Source organism: Lathyrus oleraceus, chromosome 7 (assembly GCF_024323335.1).
Source record: "Lathyrus oleraceus cultivar Zhongwan6 chromosome 7, CAAS_Psat_ZW6_1.0, whole genome shotgun sequence".
NCBI lineage: Eukaryota > Viridiplantae > Streptophyta > Magnoliopsida > Fabales > Fabaceae > Lathyrus > Lathyrus oleraceus.
The window spans coordinates 26283117-26303341 of NC_066585.1; the positions used below are offsets into that span (position 1 = coordinate 26283117).

The 20225-nt window shown below is 36.6% G+C and overlaps 2 protein-coding genes and 1 long non-coding RNA gene across 3 annotated transcripts; 1 reads left to right on the top strand and 2 right to left on the bottom strand.

Annotated features, from left to right (window-relative positions):
• Nucleotides 1–3835: 3835 nt before the first annotated feature.
• On the bottom strand, nucleotides 3836–8809 carry LOC127100432 (CRS2-associated factor 1, chloroplastic). Its single transcript, XM_051037635.1, has 5 exons — nucleotides 7917–8809; nucleotides 6889–7016; nucleotides 5216–5441; nucleotides 4971–5098; nucleotides 3836–4815 (listed from the first exon to the last, which is right to left on the bottom strand). The coding sequence occupies exons 1-5, from the start codon at nucleotides 8578–8580 to the stop codon at nucleotides 3961–3963; spliced, it is 2001 nt and encodes a 666-aa protein (XP_050893592.1). The 5' UTR covers nucleotides 8581–8809; the 3' UTR covers nucleotides 3836–3960.
• Nucleotides 8810–8945: 136 nt separating this feature from the next.
• Nucleotides 8946–11070, top strand: LOC127100434 (uncharacterized). The gene is made up of 3 exons (XR_007794412.1): nucleotides 8946–9246; nucleotides 10022–10176; nucleotides 10245–11070. It is a non-coding gene; the product is annotated as an uncharacterized LOC127100434 (long non-coding RNA).
• A 6166-nt stretch (nucleotides 11071–17236) lies between these two features.
• Nucleotides 17237–19989, bottom strand: LOC127105687 (probable glycosyltransferase At3g07620). The gene is made up of 5 exons (XM_051042886.1): nucleotides 19722–19989; nucleotides 18906–19558; nucleotides 18670–18800; nucleotides 18242–18590; nucleotides 17237–18134 (listed from the first exon to the last, which is right to left on the bottom strand). The coding sequence occupies exons 2-5, from the start codon at nucleotides 19434–19436 to the stop codon at nucleotides 17463–17465; spliced, it is 1683 nt and encodes a 560-aa protein (XP_050898843.1). The 5' UTR covers nucleotides 19437–19558; nucleotides 19722–19989; the 3' UTR covers nucleotides 17237–17462.
• Nucleotides 19990–20225: the final 236 nt, after the last annotated feature.

Here is a 20225-nt window from a genome sequence, read left to right on the forward strand (position 1 = left end):
AATTATGATGAATCTCCACATTAAAATCAACACATTAAAATCAATACATTAAAAATTAATACATTAAAATTAATTAGGCAATCAATATGAATCTTCACATTAAAGTGAAGTAATTTAGAATCCATCTCCACGAAGGTCTCCCACACGTAAAGTGGAGTACTTAGCCGGCCGCTTCATTGAGGATATGGAAGCCTTTACACCATTCAACACACGGGTTAGAGCATTGAGATAAAATATGATTTGACAATTGCACCATAAAATAGACATAACAGTTATGAGTTCAGGCCAAGTGATGCAAAAATCGCAATTAAATAAACATAAGATAGAACAGCAAAGAGACAAAGCAGCCACTGCCCCGTTCGCCTCTGCTTCGCCTAGCGAAGGCTCAGCGAATGCTCGCTGCAGGCTCGCTTAGCGATGAGCTAGCGAGCGGCCACGGGTTTGGAATTTGACAGCAGCATGACTTCCGAAAACCTGCACTCTTATGGCATTTGATCACAGGCATAGCATAGACAATTATACAGGATGTTCATACTTAGATTCCCGTACGAAATCGAATTACATATCAAAACTTTAATCGGAATGCATCATGTATGTAAAGAATATCAATTGGAAACGTAAAACAGCGGTGATACGCAAACCTGTGTGCAATTGCGATATTGAAAGGGACTGATTGCTTGGAGGCCGGATTGAGTTGGGCGGCGGTAGCTTCGGCGCGGATGGGCTGCCTTCAGGTTAGCAGGGTTTTTGCACCAGGGTTTCCGTCCTTCGTCCTGGTCTCTCCGTTTCGGTGTCCGTCCGTCTGTGTCTGTCTTTTTCGTGGCTGAGGAGCTGGTATTTATAGTGGTAGAGGTGACCTAATGGGCTTAAAATGAGGTCCAAAACTTCAGATTTTCGCCAGCTTCGCTAGGCGAAGGAATTGCTCGCCTAGCGAGCAAGCCATTCTGGGCTTTTTTCTGGATCTGATGCTTCGCTGGGCGAGTGTCATGATGAAGTGTTCGCTAGGCGAAGGAATTGCTCGCCTAGCGAGCAAGCTATTTTGGGCCGTCTTTGGATTGGGCCTGTTGTGAGCTGGGCTTTCGTTCCTTTAGAGTCAGTGCCTTGCAGAACAAGTCAGAGGAAAGCTTTGTAATATCGACGGGCAAATTTTGGGGTATGACACCCACCCTGGTTATAGTGTTTATCAAGGAACATTACTATATAAACAGAGACTGGTTTTATCTCCACAATCAGTTTTGATTCCATGTATGTTACAGGAGTTCCATAGTTCACCGCAGGGGGGACATTCGGGGTTCTTGCGAACCTACAAAAGGATAGCTGCAAATGTGTATTGGCCAGGAATGAAAGGAATGATTCAAGAATTTGTGAAGAGTTGCGTCACTTGCCAACAACACAAATATCTTGCGTCTTCACCAGGAGGTCTTCTCCAACCTCTACCGATTCTGGAAGTGATATGGGATGCAATTTCGATGGATTTTGTTACGGGATTACCAAAATATTTGCCATATTGGTGGTAGTTGACCGACTATCTAAATTTTCTCATTTCATACCTCTCAAACACCCGTATACTGCTCGTGTTATAGCTGAAGTATTTGCCAAAGAAATAATATGATTACATGGCATTCCATCTTCCATTGTGAGTGATAGGGATCCTATTTTCATGAGTCATTTTTGGAGAGAAATTTTCAAGTTGTAGGGTACTCATTTGAAGTTCAGCTCAGCGTATTATTCGGGAACGAATGGACAGACGGAGGTGGTCAATCGTTGTTTAGAAACATATCTTAGGTGTTTTGCTGCTGATCAACCTAAGACATGGGTGACTTGGATTCCATGGGCGGAATACTGGCTTAACACAACTTTCCCCTCAGCCACTCAACAAACTCCTTTTGAGGTAGTGTATGGAAGGAAACCTCCAACCATGGTGAGATGGGGAATTGGAGATACTCGAGTGGAAGCAGTTCAGAGGGAGTTGCAGGATAGAGATGAAGCAATGCGACAGTTAAGGGAACAACTTTTGAAGGCTCAGAATCGCATGAAAGCGCAAGCAGATACTCACAGAATTGATAGGTCTTTTGAGGTGGGAGAGTGGGTATTTGTTAAGATAAGAGCCCACAGACAGTAGTCAGTAGTGACACGAGTTCATGCGAAGATGGAAGCTCGATACTTTGGACCATACCCTGTGGTTGAGAGAATATGGGCAGTAGCATACAAATTAAAATTACCTGAAGGATCGAAGATACACCCTGTTTTTCATGTGTCATTACTTAAAAAAACAGTGGGAGATTATCATGAGGAAGCAGATCTGTCAGATCAGCTAGAAGGAGAAGAACCAACACCATTGGAACCTGAGAGGGTTCTAGCTTCGAGAAAGGTGGCTGAAACAGGACAAGAGATGCAACAATGGTTGATTCAGTGGGCTGGAAAAACACCTGAAGAAGCAACTTGGGAAGATGTGGTTAATATGAGAAGTCAATTTCCAACCTTTAACCTTGAGGACAAGGTCAATGTTTCAGGAGGGGGTGTTGATGAGAACCACGTGGCCAATCATGAGGTTAATGATTATTTGATCTTTCCAAAAGCTAGTGGGTCCAAGATATGGCAGGTTTATTCTAGAAGGGGTAAAAGGGGTACTTGATGTCATAATTATGTTAGGAGGTTTGAGGGGTAGGATTGTATTCGTCCCTACGTTATAAGGGAATGGGGAGAGTAGTGGGAGGACGTTGGAGAATACAGTTGTTATTATGAGTAGGAGGCTTTGAGCCACCTACAGGAGCTTTGCTCTGGACAGATATTGGATTTATTCCTTTCTCTGTAATTTTCCTTCATTCACATTAATAAGCAATCCTTTTATGCACGGCTTATTTTAATTCATTTACATTTATATTATCTTTCCTGTTTGTTGGAGTCCCAACAACAACAAACTATGAATATTATAATAATAAATTAATTATTTTAAAAAAAGATACTTTTATTATTTTTAATTAAAAAATAATGTGTCAAATCCATAATTTCATGAATTAATCTTTCATTAATTTTGTTTTATTATTAAAAATTATTTTTATCTAAATGTTTATTAATCAATTTCATAATTTTATTAATTATTTTTTATTTAATCAACTTTGTTTTATATTAAAAATTATTTTTTAATATTTAAATATTAACTAATTTTTTATATTTTATTAATCAATTTTATTTTACTATTTAAAATAGTGTATATGAAATAAGTATTTGGGATAAAAAAATGACTTCAAAATAGCATTAATGTTTCACACACAAACAATTATGTCACATCAAGTAGGGATCGTGCAGGGATCAGAGATAGATTTTGAAAGCAAAAGAATACCATACCTTTTTTTGACATGACTGAAAACCAAAATTATACTTAATCTTATTATTTATTCCCTCCGTTTTTTAAAGTATTTTTTTTTTACCCTATTAAGATAATTAATTATTATTATTTTTTAAACAATCATTATTTCTTTTATCATAATACTTTTAACTTTTTCTTTAATTTGTTTAACTTTTTTCTCTATAATAAATGACAAAAAATAATTTTGATAATACTTCCATCAATACTATATTGAACTTTAAAATGATACAACAATTTTTAAATAAAAAAAACAGAGGTAGTATATTTTATACCACGATATTTCAATCCATATCCCATTATTGATACCTTAAAACTACCTTAAGCCATAGAGGTTGACAACATGACCTAAAGCCATCATTAACGAGAAAAAAAGCTGCCAGTTAATATTGGCAACCTAAAGTATATAGATAGAGTAATTTTTTAAGAATACTACTAGCAAGAAAAGTAGTGTTAAGGACAGAGACAGAATAAAAAATTACTATGATTCACTAAGTAACAACATATGATAAAAAGTAGTAACATTTTTTCGTTTACAGATGCACCAAGTAAGATTCAGTTGGCAAAAAAATGCATCATAATTCCAGCCAGTATCATGTTAGTAGTTTAGCAAGTTCATCAACTCCTAATGTTCCGTGTGGAACAAGATTCATAAATCTCTCATCAAATTTTTCTTTTCGAATTCTAGGCCTCTTCTCCCTCGTACCTTTTGTGGTAAGAGTGGTAGTTTCTCTTGTCTCCAATGCCGGTGCAGGTGCTTCTTGCTTGTCACTTTTTTGAACCACGGCAGCCTCCTTTCTATGTTTCATAAAAACAGGTCCAGGTGGAGCTGATTTGGCAAAGGAAACTGTGGTTCGATAAATATTGTCTGCATCCAACAAATCTTTATCTAAAACAAGTGCACTGCCTAGCTCAATAGCTTGCTCCAATAGTAATGAAATTCCTTTCATACAAGGGGCAGCTGACCTTGGTAACTGACTGACATCAGTTGTTGCAGAATCACCTACCATTGCACCTGCTCTTGAAATTGAAGTAGAATGACTGTGAGTGACGCTTTTGTCGTCCATTATATCCACAGCTCCATGTCTATCATTCATAGGTTTTGAGGGGCATTCGATGTGGCTACCATCGTAGTCTTTTGGGAGTGAAGTTTCGGCTATCACAGTCATAGATTGCTTGCTATTTTCGGTGGGACATGGAATCTCAATCTTATGACTATTGTCATGTGATAAATTGCTTGCAGGTTCTGTGTTATTACTCTGTAGAGTTGGTGCCGAGACACCAAGGGCTTCTGACTCTGGTGTTTGGTAATTTTCATTGGCAACATCAATTTTATTGGCTTCCTTCCGGTCATCTCCGAGATCTGGTAAAGAGGACTTCCAACTTCGTCCTCTCCACATAAGTATATGCTCATTTTCATATGAAATCAACGTGCACGGAACAAGATCCTACAGTCAGAACATATGTGGAAGAAAGGTGTTAAAATAGCATCCTCATAAATAATAATACCATCCATGAGAGACCAGGTATATCTCCTATGACCGAAAAACAAAACAATAGAAAAAAAAAGAACCGGCATGCTTTTCAATGAAGTTGTTTATACCCTTAGTTTTGCTCCAATCTTTCGATAGTCGCTTTTATTTAGTCCTTGACAATTTACCCGTACTAGTTCACACTCTTCAAATGCCTCTCTAACATTGTTTACAAGGTTATAATAAACACCATTTTTTCCTGTTACAAGAAGAAAAAACTCCAATTAAATAAGCATGTGTATCATAAGAATCCACTTAAAAAGTCATCTAGATTTAGTTCACTGTTACACTGTAATGAAAACCCTTAAAAAGGTACCTAGCTTGTATATGGGAATCAATGTCCTTCCCTTTTGACGCATTTCAGTTGCTTCTTCTAGCGTTAGACCTTCTGGAACTTGCTGAATCAGCCTCGGGTATACTGGAGGCACGGGTTTCCACAACATGAGAGGAAAACGCGGACGTGTTTTATAATTGTAATTTCTTCCTCGAAAAAGGTAAAGAACACCACCGCTTCTGTAAATGACCTTCCCTCCTGTCTTTTCCTGTCAAACCACATAACATATGACAAGAGGAACATAAATAATAAAAGGAAATATATTTGGAAATTCCATTTCCTCGCAAATCTAGCATTTCCCAAACCACCCCTCCTCCTTTCCGTCATCAACACATATGATGGTGGGCGATTGAGGGATGATAATATCGAAAAAACAATACTACCCTACAATCAGCGACGGAACCAAAGATTTAAGCATTTAGGAGGAAATAGTTAAAGAAACCCAGCTAAAGAGTTAATAGGGGGTTCAAGAGTCAAAAACACTGAGTCAAAGACTTACTATGTCACAGGCAAGGCAATAGCCAAAGACATTTGGGAGGAGAGAAACTTATGCGAGTCAGTTTCAATGAAGAATATATAACAATATACAATAGAAATGTAAAGAATAAAGCACAAATTCGTTTGCATAATTCTATTTCCTCGCAAATCTAGCATTTCCCTATCACCATCTCCACCTGTATTCTATTCCATCATCAACACCAATGGTAGTGGGCGAGTAAGGACTTACTATGTCACAGGCAAGGCAATAGCCAAAGACATTTGGGAGGAGAGAAACTTATGCGAGTCAGTTTCAATGAAGAATATATAACAATATACAATAGAAATGTATAAATAAAGCACAAATTCGTTTGCATAATTCTATTTCCTCACAAATCTAGCATTTCCCTGTCACCATCTCCACCTGTATTCTATTCCATCATCAACACCAATGGTAGTGGGCAATTAAGGGCTGTAACTTGTGAGATATGTTAATGATTATACTATAATGAAGTATGAAAAAAACGTTACTCTAAAATAAGTGGCAGAGCCAAAAACTTACTAAGGGGACAAATAGTCAAAAACACCAAGACAAAGACTTACGGTCTATTTGTTTTAGATTTGTTTCACAGAGAACGTGAGAATTTGGCTTTACACGAGGGACTTGCTGCATTTTCTTCCATTTGCAGTGAAACAAATCTTTATCAAACAAGCACAGGTAGCGGCCAAAGACTAGGGAGACAATGAAACTTGGTAGAGTTTGTTTTCATGAAGAATTACTTGGGGGAGGGGGACATAGGGGCAGGTTAAGGTAAACCATTCTAAGAAAATTAAAACAAAAAAATCAAGAATATTCAGATCATTAAGAGAAACCAAAGAAAGGAAGTTGCCAATGACCAAAGGAGTGGTCCAAAACATTATCAAAAGAAAAACAAAGGAATGATTACATGATTCTCCGACATAACATGACAACGTATACTCCTTTAATCATTCTATAATTTGATTTTATAAAAAGAAAAGGAAGTAAAAGCAAATATTACAAAGATACAACACACATGACTTGCTGAAAGTTTCATCTCAAAAACTTCTCACAGCATACTTTAGTTGTCATCTCTTCAAAAAAGACCGTGTGAATCAAGATAAACCGGTAATAGGCTAAGAGGGAATAGGAAACAAACCTCCAACTGCTGACACACATTATCCATGTCAACAGTACACACTCCTTTACACTTGATCTTGCACACCCTTTTGCGCTTCCAATGAGCATGTATATTATCCAACATGTTATGTATGAAACCATCTCTACCTATAACAACAAAACTGAATAAATGCACAAATACCTACAAACATCAATTAAACATCTTTGCATAAACAACCTTACCACCAGACATAGAAGGAGCTTTTATGACAAGATGTGCAAGTGACATTTTCAACTAAGAAACATAAGTGTTTATCATATAAGTGCTTGAATATAAGTGACTTCTATAACAACAGATAAAATAAAGTAAGTTTAGATAAGTTGTAAGCCGATTTCATAGGCTACTATTCTGGAGTGCTTATGGTCCATAAGCTGAAAACAACTTATGGAAGTGTTTTTATAAACTCTTCGAAACATACGAAACAACCTCATAGCGTTTATATGTTCAAATACTCAATCAAAACTATTTTGGGTCGTCTGCAAGGCCCACGAAGAAGACTCAATAGCAAGCGCTAGGGATAAAAGACACTCGTCCTTGCCGAGGACTTACGATCACGCCCCCATCACATCTCTCACCGTTGAACCTAATTGAACAGCTACCTGCACAAGGCGCTGAAACACACACGGACGGTTTAAACAATCCTACTATATAAATATCATATCGCGCCATTTCAGGTATTCAATTCATTCTCACTCCCTTACAACTTCTCACTTAGTAGCCGATTGCAGGTCCACCCCCCTCTCTATCGTACCAGAAGCCCTACTATATAAAGACCAAATCATGCCATTTCAAGTATTCAATTCATTCTCACTCCTATACTAATTTTCTCACTCTCATACTACTTTTCACTCAGTAAAGTAACTGATTGCACGTCTACCCTCTCTGTCGTACCGGAAGTTTACGCAACTGCACCAAACTTCATTTCACTACTTCTCTACACATTTCTTATTCATTTACGTAACAAAAACATTAAGCACGCCAAAGAGAAGGAAAAAACATATACATACCCAAATTGAGTTGGCGACTAGATTTCAAGGAGCTTTGAACCAACTCCTTGATCTCCTCCTTCGTCAATGGTTCACCCAATATCTCTTCTCTGGACCAAACATACCTAGGGCTAGTCCCCGGCAAATACGGACCGGGAGACTGAACCGGTTTAACTCCCTTCTTATGCGGCGGCGGAAGCACAAAGGAATCAAACTCCTTCAACTTCTTCTTACTCGGAGGAAGCGGAGGCCGACCGGTCCAAGGTCTCGGCATAGTAACCGGTCCAAACGGAACAAAAGCCGGTTCACGCATTTTCAATGGCTTCGATTTGGGGGTTTCAGTGTAACTATACTTGAATTCAAACGGAGCACCCTCAATTACGTATGAGAGTCCGTCGTCGCTAATCTTCACATTATCGGGAGGTTTGTTAACTGATCTTAGTTTCTGTTTGGGGATATTGGAGAACTTTAGCGCCGGGTGTGAGTGTGGACTCACTTTGGGCTTTGCTGGTTTGTTGTTGTTGCGGTGTTTTCCGGTGAAGTTGGGTTCCGGGAAGTTGGCGGTGTTGGAGCGGGAGGAATGGAGTTTGGTGGATTGACGCGGATGCGGGTTCGGATGCGGATTCGGATTCGGGTCAATGGGTGAGGAGAAGATGGGGAGAGTGAATGGGAGTTTCAGAGCCATTGGAAAGAGAAAGTGTTTCGCATTTCTCGGTAAAGTGATGAGATGTGATGGAGTGAGCCACTTACAGCGAGATGCGTCGTCGTTTTGGTTGATTCTTCGCGACGGCTGTTGTCAACACAAACCAACGTTATCCGAAACAGCTGAGTTTTTTTCTTCTTCCTTCCCGATAACAGAGATTGCGTGTTTTTCTTTTTTGAGACCAAGATTATTTACAAAATTTAATTGACAATTAATCATATGTGTGAATTAAAATAATTATTATAATTAGTCATTTCACCTATATTAAAAAAATATAATTAATTAATTAATTAATAACCTTTTAAAAATTTATTGCATGTCTTGACCATTTTGTCCTATCAACGATTTTATTTAACACAATTGAGTGGACACTTCAGGAAATAACAAATCATTGAATTAATTTCAAACATACTCTTTTCCATGCTGCCAAATGTTAATCCACAATTGGCTTCCTCAAAAAACAATTTTCCCCCATTTTCCCATAAACCATTTCATACGCCTTACTTCTTGTGTTGCAATCACTCTTGTCTCAGTCATAGGCGTCCATACTTCATTTTTTGTTCTTCGTCTTCTACGTTGCACAATACGCTTGGGTAGAAGACTCTGGCGCGCGCGAGGTCACCGCTCAATCGATACATTTGCAGTTAGGTTTGTGCAATATGAATAGCAAATTCGTATTTTTGTAGTTTCTATGCCTGGCTACCATTCAAGTATGTAGTATCGTTTTAAGCATACTAGACTATGAAGTTATGAGCTTTGTGAATAGTATGAGCTTTGTTCCATTGTATGAGTTTTGTTCCTTCGCAGTTTCTTTGCAAGGGGTTTTCTGTGAAGAGTATGAGCTTTGTTCCATTGTCCAAACTATGAAGTTATGTTTATGCAAAACACTTCTATTTACTTGTCATGTTGACTGGTCTGATTTTATTTTCTCTGTGTCTATATTGGCATGTTTTCGTGTTCATAGACTGAAATGTTTTTCATAAAGTCATGAGTTGTATAGACTTGGATGCATTTCATTTATATGCATTATACATTGCTTTATTTTACTATGTTATATTGGCTTGTATGAATTTATACCCCTTGTTTCATGATGTTACATTTTGTATGAATTTTATTTTGTTTATTGGTATGCTTTGTCATCCTAGATGTTACATTTGCTTTTGTACGCATTTCATTTTGTTTACTGGTATGCTATGTCATTTCATGTATAACTGGTATGATCCTCATTTCATGATGTTACATTTGGTATGAATGTCATTTTGTTTACTGGTATGCTCTGTCATCCTAGATGTTACATTTGTTTTTGTATGTATAATTGGTATGGTCCTCATTTCATGTTACATGGAGTTGTATGTTTCTGTCATATGATGAGTTTTGTCATGTTCATTAACCGGCATATGATGCGTTCTTATTATTTGGCCAGATTTTTAAGCAACCATGTCAAGACCACCTATTCTAATCAAGGATTTGGTGAAAGGGAATCAAGTGTTGAAAATTCTAATTCGTATCGTTGACCTTTGGGTTGTTAAAGAGAATAATGGATTGTAGCATATCGAAATGGTCATACAAGATGTTAAGGTAATCGTTAGTATCTATTTTGTAAATTTGTTATGAATACTTCCTTTAATTGTACATTTACATTGCAGTGTGATCAAATTCACGTGAAAACTCAGAGAAAATGGGCACATAAGGCTTTCCTTTTAGACATGTAAGAAAAAGGGGCACATAAGGCTTTCCTTTTAGATACTCACACCAGAATTGGTAGACCTTCACATACGTCCAACTTGCGGGATGAAGTTGTGAAGGAGTCATTGCCAGGTGCTTTAGGACTCCTATCTCAAAGGCAGTAAAGGGTAAGCGAATACCCAAAAATAAGAAAGTACACTTATAAAAAGGAGTGGTACAATTTCCATACTTACTGCACATTCTTTGATCCTTGATGGGAGTTAAGGAACCCCAACCTGATAATGGGCTAACTTCAAGAAAGGCTTCATCGAGACTATCGTTCCTGGAAAAAATAGAAACCGTGGAAGAGTAAATAAAATCCGCCCAAAAAGATAAAGCACTCTTTTGGGATTTGTGAGCAATCTTCTATGATTTTTTTTTACCTATTATGCATTAACTTTTCAAAAACAGGAAAGCAAAATATCAAAGAAAAAGATAACCGCTACACTGAGGAAATGACTCGAGGAAAAAGAAACAATGATGAATCTTCAAAAAACTATACCCTAGCATGCAAAGGAAGTACACTCTACAAAACATGTCAAATCACTCACACGTAACACTCAAATATTTTGGTTCCCAAGAACCGTAATGATGATACATCTGAAAAGATGTTTGAAGTAGGAAGCATTAAATGCACGAATTCCCAGGAAACTCAAACATTTTCTTTTGATCTTACCAACATAAAGGAGAGATTGGAAACCAAAGACAAAATGGCAAACCCATGCCTTGTCGGGCATAGGCACAAGCTTAGGGAAATTGTTATGGGTCGGTCATGTCGGCCCATGTCGACCTTGTTGAGGGGATAATAGTACTCCCAAAATCTTCTCAGCTTACGAGAGTTCTTCTCATGACAATAACAAAGATCTCAACTGCAAGCGCATCCAACGACTCTCTATGATTTACTCCTAATAAATAGAGAGTTCGTTATTTCCCTTTCTTTATATATAGAGAAAACACCAAATTGAGGTAACAAAATTCAAACACAATTTGAATTCACTATTCTTCCTCACATACTGACTTGAGCGTTGGAGTGTTAACCTTGCCCCTCTCTCCACCATGCCGAAAACTCATAACCCTAATCTCTTTCGATCATCATTCCATTTCTGGTTCCTGAACAGAACACTTCCTCATTTGACGATGAAAAAATATCTCATGGGAGGTGGCTCAAAAACAAGGTTAGATAAAAATAACGGAGTTTTAGCTCACTTTGAAAATTTTAAAAATAGTGAAGATACTCATAGTATGCTTATGTATCTTTGGCATAAAGAATATGGGGAAAAATGAAACAATATAATAATCATGAAAATAATCAAATGGTCTCAGCTCAAAAACGGCTCATTGAGAAAGAGATCAAATAGTTACAATATCCAAAAAGCCAAGGTATTGATGATAAGGATGACGTCAGAATGATGACGTCAATATGTGAAATATCTTTTTTCTATGGTTGGTTACCGAGCGGAAGGTTTTAGGACCAATATAGAAAGTATAAACATGTCCTAAAAAACACCTGATCCAAGTAAGAAATCAAGGCAAAAGCATCAAATAATATAATAAACTATATTATATTGTCCTGCCTGTTTGAACGTTTTGATAGGACTAAAGAGACGTGGACACACAACAACCTCAATAAGATCCATATAAAAATGGGGCTAAGACGTCAAATCAATGTACTAACAAAATTCCTTAAAACTTTATACCTCTCACATCTGAAAACCATTAACTTGGGTGTCAGAGTATGTGTAGGCACCCCTTCCACCAAATCAATCGAGCAACCATGAAGGGGCCAAGACTGGGGACGACCAGAACCTGACCATCTTCGAGAATAAGCTTCCTTTCTAAAAAGAATATTGGTGTTTTCCGTGGGAATGAAAAATAACTTTCGAATCACTTTCTTAGAATTCAGGAAATGGCAAACTAGGCAGAAGACCAACATGTAATTTCAAGCATCCATGACTTGTGGAAAGCACGGTCGTACGAGTAAGCCCACATTGAGAGGAGGGCCTCACATCTTCATCATTCAGCCCAAAAAGCCCGATCCCTTGACCCTGGATATTGGAGGATCCCACACCCCCTCCGGTGGATTGAGGAATCCATGTGCCAAAGGGTTTCCCACGTAAATCCACCTCATGAAAGAAACAATGCACTTCACAATCTTCTCCCAGAGGGAAAATTTGTAAATAATGAAACAAACACTTTGTTGAAAGAGTTATGGGTGGCAATTAATAGACAATCAGGGGTTCTGAAACTTCAAAACAAACAATTTCAATTTTAGGGTTCAACCACCGCAATACTCGTCTCGGTGTCGAGGAAGAGAAAAAGGTAATTGAAGGCACAAAAACATGTCTCATTAATACGAGAGGGACTTCCTAATAGGTCTTGCACGGGGAAACAAGCGACAAAAGACTCAGGGTCAAAGTCAAAGGTACATTAATTTCTCATCCTCAAAGGAATTTGAATAAGAAGAAGTTAAGTTCTTAAATACCTTCACTAAGAGAATCAACGAGTACCGTATTTGATGAGACCTAAAAAAAAGGGATGGGCACTTATAATGGGACAACCGACCCTGATGAACATGTGGAATTGGTTGATATCCTTCTGAATTTTCGAGGTGTAATGGGCCTAGAGAAATGCAAGTTGTTTGTCCTCACGCTGAAGGTAGAGGCCGTCGTCCGATTTAGGAGCCTTAGAAACAAATAATATCCATTAATGGAGTGAGCTTTGTAGGCGCTTTTCTGCTTAGTTTCTCAGAGGCAACCCAAGTTCGTGGAAATCTTATGGGTCTATTAGGAAAGAAAATAATAATAAATTGAGATCGTACATAGAAATAATCAACATATAGAAGAAATATTGGTAAAAATTGTTGATGAGGAAGTGAAAAAAATATTTTTTGTCTTGGGCTCCAACCGAGATCCTAGTTTGTTATGAGCATAGCCCTAAAAACCTTTAACATTCTACTAGTCTGGGCTGAAAATGCACACATTATGAAGAGAAAATAATAGCCAACAAGGAAATCTATGGAGAATATTCGATAAGGTAGAAATAACTAAAATAATAAACGAGAAGATCCATCAAGGGGATAAGAAAAGAGGATAAGTAAAAAAAAATTGTGCTAGCCGAGAAGGAAAAGGAGCGGCAATATTGAAGTACAAAAACTACACCTATTTGATTGCTTTGAGGGAGCTCATTTTACAGGAATGTATGAATAAATTTTTTGAAGAAGAACATATCAAAGCGCTAAAACCTATCTGAAAATGTCTCAGAGTGGACAAGTCTCGATAGTGTCATTTCCACCACTATAGTGGCTATAATACAGACGAATGCATGAAGATGACAAGTACTATAGAGGACATTATTAGAAAAGGAAGGTTATGAAGATTCACCCACAAAGAAAAGAACAAGTATAAGGAGAAAATGGTAGAAGATTATGGAGACATGTTGTGCAGGGTATTCAAGACAAGTGATCAAAGCCTAAGAGATATGTCATGGTTTGCCTTGTCAATGTGCTTTTTATGATTTCAACTTGATGATGAAAAATTTGAGAAGAATTTTGGCACAACCTTTGAGTCAAGCTAATATGACAAAGTCATTAAATATGCAAGCATACATGTTAGGGTTTGATCCTCTAGTGAAGGTACTCAACTGGAAAAAAATCTCAAGCATCATCTCCAAGAAGATTCAAGCAAGTGTTGAAGTTTCAAAGTATGAAAAAAGGGAAGTGTGAAAGCTCTCCCTATCACGTCTGAGTGAACCGTCTTTTGTAAAAAGATAAAGGGATTTTTGGTAAAGTTATATGGCTAAATCACACACACACACAACCAAAATTTTAAGCCTCTATTTCTTAAGAAAATATCCCTAAAAATGTTTTAGAGATATGCCAATTGAATCAGGATCTGTCTGAATGATTTTAGATCAAATTTATGTTATCCAATTGATTGGAACTCATACCCAATCAATTGGATTAGTAAAAAGTTATCCTTAACCGTTTGGGACAGTGTCTTAATTAATGCCAACGTCTATGAATATTTTCTTTCCTTTTTAACTTTTCTAATCGATTATTTTTAGGTCATCCAATCGATTGGAATAACGTGCCAATTGATTATCTCATTAATTTTCCCCCAAGATATTTTCCTTTTTTGTGATCACCTCTAGCCTATAAATAAAGATTATTCCCTTCTCATTTTTACATCCAGAAATGTGAGTTCACTATCTCACTCCTCAATCTCTCTCTCTAAAATATTTTTAGATTTTGATAATGGATTCTTGGGGAACAACAAATTTTTTCAAGAAGTGACATCATAGACTAACTCATTTAAAAGCTTTGGTTTGGGGAATTAGATTCAAAATCATCGTTTTAGTTCGTAAGCTAAGCTCGTTCAAAATCTTTCATCGGTTCGACATCATCCCGATTTAAAATCTCTCATTGGTTCGTGGTTATCCTGGTAAAAACTCTGATTCAGTTCATAAGCTCAACTCGGTTAAAGCTTGCTTAGGTTTGAGATAAGCCTGGTATAAAATTTTATAGGCTCGTGGTTATCCTGGTTAAAACCTCGATACGGTTCGTGAGTTTGGTCCAGTTTAAAATCTCACCTTGGTGCGAGATAAGCCTGTGTAAAATCTCAATTTAGCTCGGGGACTAACCGCTTCAAGTTGTTATTTAGAAAGAAGATTAACCGTTTTAATCCGCTATTTTGAAGGGGTAATAACCGCTTCACTCTGTTGTTTGTTGTTTGGTATGGGTGGCGGGAAAAAATTATATACCTGCAAATATTTGTAGATAAAATCTGTCACGGATATGGATGGGGCAGGTAGCTTAATGGATATCAAAAGATAAAATAAATGGAATTTAAATACTCTTTTGTTAATGGATATAGATGTGAGTTTAATAATACTCATGCCCGCAAATATTCATATTTGTTAATATATTAAAAAAATTATTTAAATATCATTAGTTTACTATACCATGTCTTTTTATCTTTAAAAAAAATAGTCTTCTTATATTTTATTTTATTTTTGAAAATTTCTTTGAAGAAAACATTTCTCATTTCATGTAAATATTATTTGACAATTTCATATTTAAACTTCTTTATACTCCATTCCTCACTCGAACAATTCCACCGTCCAACCAACCAATACCGCCCTTCCTCTGTCCAACTAATGTCTCTCTTCCTACTCCTCTGTCGTTCGCTCTTCCACCATAACTCACAATCGCAATATCTTTTATTTGTTTTGGTTGAAAATGAAATATATGGATATTATGTTTGCATGTTATTATGTTTTAGTAAAAAAGAAGGAAATTAATGTGATTAAATTTTGTTGTTAAATTGAGAGGGAATTGTATGTGATAATAATTTTCTGTGTCTTTAAAAGAAACTGAAAATATTTGTTTTCAGAAAAAAAAATTATCCATGGGTATCTGTAAATATCCGAGGGTACCTTAAAACCTTAGAATTACCAGCTTAACAGATCCCGCAGGGATATGAGGCGAATACGAATATCATATTTATCTAATGAGACGGATACGAGTATCATAGTATTCGTCCCCATGAATATCCATTTACATATGTGTTGTTTGATTGGAAGTTAGCCTGAAATTTTATTTTTTTTCCTTGTATAAGGGGGTTCGAGAATTCAACCTACTAACAACTCTTAAGATTTACTGGATACTCTCAAGAACAAATCTTGGGGAGAGAATTATGTCGTTCCATTTTGACAGAACCTCTATAATTCTTGGTGTTACTTCTTTATCTCTTAACTCTTTACTTTCTGTATTTTACCTTCCGCATTCTTATTTTTCGTTGCCAATTTCTAAAACATTTTAAAAATGTTTTTAAACTCTGAAAATTATTATAAAAGTTTTTCTTACAATAACTTTTTTAAAACCAACAATGCACCCCCTCTTGTGTGTGAAGTCACATGTCCAACATGGAGGACAATCCATCCAAAAAAAGTGAAATAAAATAGATAATCAAGAAATAGAAGCAATATGATGATAAAGGGGAGAACAAATTATTGATCGCTTATATCGTGGTTGGAGAAACATTCAATGAATGGGAGAATTCACCCATTATGATAAATATAAACAAAGGTCCCCATGAGAGACCCTCCCCATCAATGAACAAACAAACCTTGAAGAAGAGAATGATGAGATTGACAAAGTAAACCAACTCATTCCTAACCAGGAAACGCTAAATACAACAAGAATTTTTCTAGAGGATTCCCTCATTCCGAGGAAGCTTCTTACAATTCCATAAAAAGGAAGTTTAGTAAAATGATGTTGTAAGACCAGAAGTCATCTAAGGATCCATCTAGAAAGGGAAGACCTCTATCTCTTTCCATCATAGAGAATTGGTCAACAAAATCTTAAATTATCACTTCTCATTGTTGATTTGAATCTTAATAGTATACTTCGATGTGTGAATAGTCTTGATAGATCAAGGAAGCTCTTGTGATATAATATATGTTGATTTGTTGGAAAAATTGAAATTAACTGGTGAGTAGCTCATCCCATATAAGGGAAGTGACTCCATGGATTTAATGGCCCAATAACAAGACCATGGGCATATGTTGAGTTAATGATTTCTGTCGAAAAGAAAAAAGCCATGAAAACGGTAAGAACCCATTTCTTGGTAATTTATTGCAACAACTGATCCGGGAACTTCAGCATCTCAACATGTCACTAGTCCACCACTCTTTTCTCCATATCTCAGCTGCAGGTGGAGAGTGAAAACAGCCATTGCAGCAGATGCAGGAATCGTTACAAGAACTTGGCGTCCTGATTCGACAAATGAATCACACACCTTTTTCCCGAATTTCGGTAGAACAAGCTGGGGAAGTCCTGGATTAGCTATCTGTGTCATTGTTGCAAAAACACTAGTGGCAATGCTTGCTTCAGAATGGAAGGAGACAAGAGGAATAAACCAAACATGAAATTGTGAGTAAATACTAAAAAAAATGTGTGATTATAACTTTATAAGGGTGGAAACTCTAATGAAAATGGAAATAAAAATAAACATCTATTTACAATTGTTTATCTATAAATTGTACTATTGAAAATTGCAAGAAGCCTCCACACATTGCAGGGACTGGTTCTGCTGTGGGCTAGAAAGCATAAGCACATATGGCTCATAGTCACATATCCATTATTTTCTCACATTTATTTGAAACACTCTATTATACCAAATTGAGTGAAGGGTCATGTGAAACAGATCATACTTCAAAGGCTTTGTATGCCAAAGAAAATGTTTCTGAACTCTTCTGATGCCAAGTTGTAACTTAAGATACTTCTCTTCAGGAACCGAAAGAAGTATCTGTTTCAAGTTTGGAATATCTTTCTCTGCGAGGATTAATGAGAACGCGTCCCAATTTAAAACCTCGAAAAACGGTGGCACGAAATTATCAGATATGATCACAGGTACGCACTCGTAAAATATGGCTTCGACCACCCGAGGGCTGTTGACTTCATATCCCTTGGGGCATATGCAGTATTTGCTATTCTTCATGTGTTGGATGTAACTCATTTTGTTTGCAACACCATGAGGCATTGGGCCAAGTATCTTCATATCAGGGTCTTTGTCCTTCCAGTGCTTTAGCAATATCGGGCGCAAATAGCCGTGCATGTTTCCAGCATAGAAGGCAAGAATGGATCTTTGTTGAGGAGGCTTTCCACCTATATCTCTTTGAGGATTTCGTACCGACCGGACCATAGTTTCTGGAAGAGAAACGTCTCTTCCTATTTTAAAGCCTTGAGTTACATCGGAATTGCATAGGGCTTTTATGCAGTATTCCATATGATGCCTTGTCTCGTACGGAGCCTGCAACATGAGATGTAAGGCTTCTATCAAATGCATCCAATTCAACCATCGAAATCGTAATAGAATAATATCTTGGAGGAGGAAAAATAAAAAGAGCAATATTATACCCAATCATGGCAAGCAACAAGAAAATGGTCAGCACCGCCAGTTCGGTTAAAGTAACGATATTTTGCTGAAATTGTATCTGTATAATCATTCAAATACCGACGGAGATTTGTCCGATTATGAGAGTTACGTACATAAACGGAGAACTCTAACATACGTGAACTAAATGGCATATAGAATAGGTGAGCCTTTGCAGGATCCTTCACAACAAATTGCTTATTTTCCTCCATCAACATCATAAACCAACCCTCCGACGCATATAGTCCCTTAAGTATAGGTTGATGAAAGATCGGTTTATTTCCTTCCATGTATATATACACTTTGAGCGTGCGTTCCATCAGTTCATAGCTCCTGCATATGCAACAATGAAAGAAACTTACTTTAGCCGAGTTCGTATTTTGTTCAACAACTTCATTCATCAATAACTTACCTTTTGAACATAGAAAGATTGCGAAAAAGAGGAGCATAAAGTTCCTTATCACGTGTTACCATAGGAGCATGCTCGATCTCTGACCTTGCAGCAAGAATTTCCTTATCAAGTTTGGATGACCACCTTGGTCTCTGCAATCAAAAGTAGAATTCCATATCGAAATAATCAAAACTCCACAACAATAACTTGTCCATTTAGCAACTAGCAATGTTCATAATTGACAAAGATGATAATACCGATGCACGAGAAGAAGTGCGGCGGCGTACTAGTAAATGGTTCATCTCCTGTATTAGCATTCTTGACTTAGGAGGCATATTTGACTTCGACTTTCTCGCAGTAACATTTAGTGTAGTACTTTTTACCACCTGAGAAATTGTAGAAACCCCCCTTTTTGTCTCCGAAAATCGCTTCACCGGCAAGTCCACCTTACTGTTCTTAGTCAAAACTGCCATGAAACTTTTCTTGGAACCTACATTATCCAACTCCAAGCTGTTGTTTTTACCAACATTGTGAAAACCATTTCTATCTACCCCAAGTTTAGAAACACCATCAAAGACTAAACTACTCTTTTCATCTTCAATAGTGGGAATATTCACATTCTTCATCATAGAACTGAAATCAGAAGAATCAGAAGACCAAGGAGCTCTTCCATTTCCATATGGAACCAAAATTGACTGAAACAGTAAATAATTAACACCGAGTGCTGCCAACAGACAAAGCAATCTTCTGTTTCCCATATCACACAACTCATGAAAATATTGAAACATGTTAACTTGTCAAAACTGAGATAACCCCAAAATCACTTCAATCATCATTTTCTCCGAAAATGAACTTCAATCACCCCCAAGTCAGTTAATTGACAGAAAACTTGAAAAGAAATCAAAGGGTCCTAAAAAAATTGGAACTTGAAATAATTAGAGAAAGTTGCGGTAGTTTTCAGATCAAGTAAATTAAGAAAAGAAAAAAAAAAGACAGAACACAGAAGAAACAATTGGAGTTTAAACTATTAATGTTTCTTAAACATTGTTGTTGATTGAAGTAACAGTACTAACCTCAGTGAAGTGTTATTATAGTTCACTTCAATCTTTGGTTTTTGCTCTCTTTTCGATCTTCAACTTTCTCAGAAGTCAAACGAAGAATCACTACTCACTATTAACACTCAGAAGAAGAAAAGATTAAAGTAAGTAACTTCTGAATCTAAAGCCAACAACTTGCTAATTTTATACTAATTTGCATAAATCATTAACATTATTACTGTATAATAAGCTATCCAAAAAAGTAATATTTATTTCTTGTGGAAGTTATTAATTTCTATATTCTTTGTGACCATGATTGGAACCTTGATAGATATAGAATTTATATTTATATGTTAAGTTTATTTAGACTTTACTTCGGAAGTATTAGAATTTATTTTAGTAATATTTGTATTTGTTTTATTGGCCTTCTATTAGCATTTGGGCTTTTTAGATAATTATCTGTTAGTATTATTGTAGAGAATTTTTCATCTCATTTTATTAGATAGAAAAGTATCTTATGAAAATTTAAAATTGTATTTC

Bases quoted from the DNA above. Each gene is read 5' to 3' on its own strand.
- LOC127100432 (XM_051037635.1), bottom strand. From the start codon at position 8,580: ATGGCTCTGAAACTCCCATTCACTCTCCCCATCTTCTCCTCACCCATT. The intron at 5,099-5,215 runs GTACCTTTTTAA...TTCTTGTAACAG, and splicing joins GATTCCCATATACAAGCTAG to GAAAAAATGGTGTTTATTAT. The intron at 4,816-4,970 runs GTATAAACAACT...TTCTGACTGTAG, and splicing joins AGATTGGAGCAAAACTAAGG to GATCTTGTTCCGTGCACGTT.
- LOC127105687 (XM_051042886.1), bottom strand. From the start codon at position 19,436: ATGTTTCAATATTTTCATGAGTTGTGTGATATGGGAAACAGAAGATTG. The intron at 18,801-18,905 runs GTATTATCATCT...TTTTGATTGCAG, and splicing joins GCACTTCTTCTCGTGCATCG to AGACCAAGGTGGTCATCCAA. The intron at 18,591-18,669 runs GTAAGTTATTGA...TTGCATATGCAG, and splicing joins AATCTTTCTATGTTCAAAAG to GAGCTATGAACTGATGGAAC.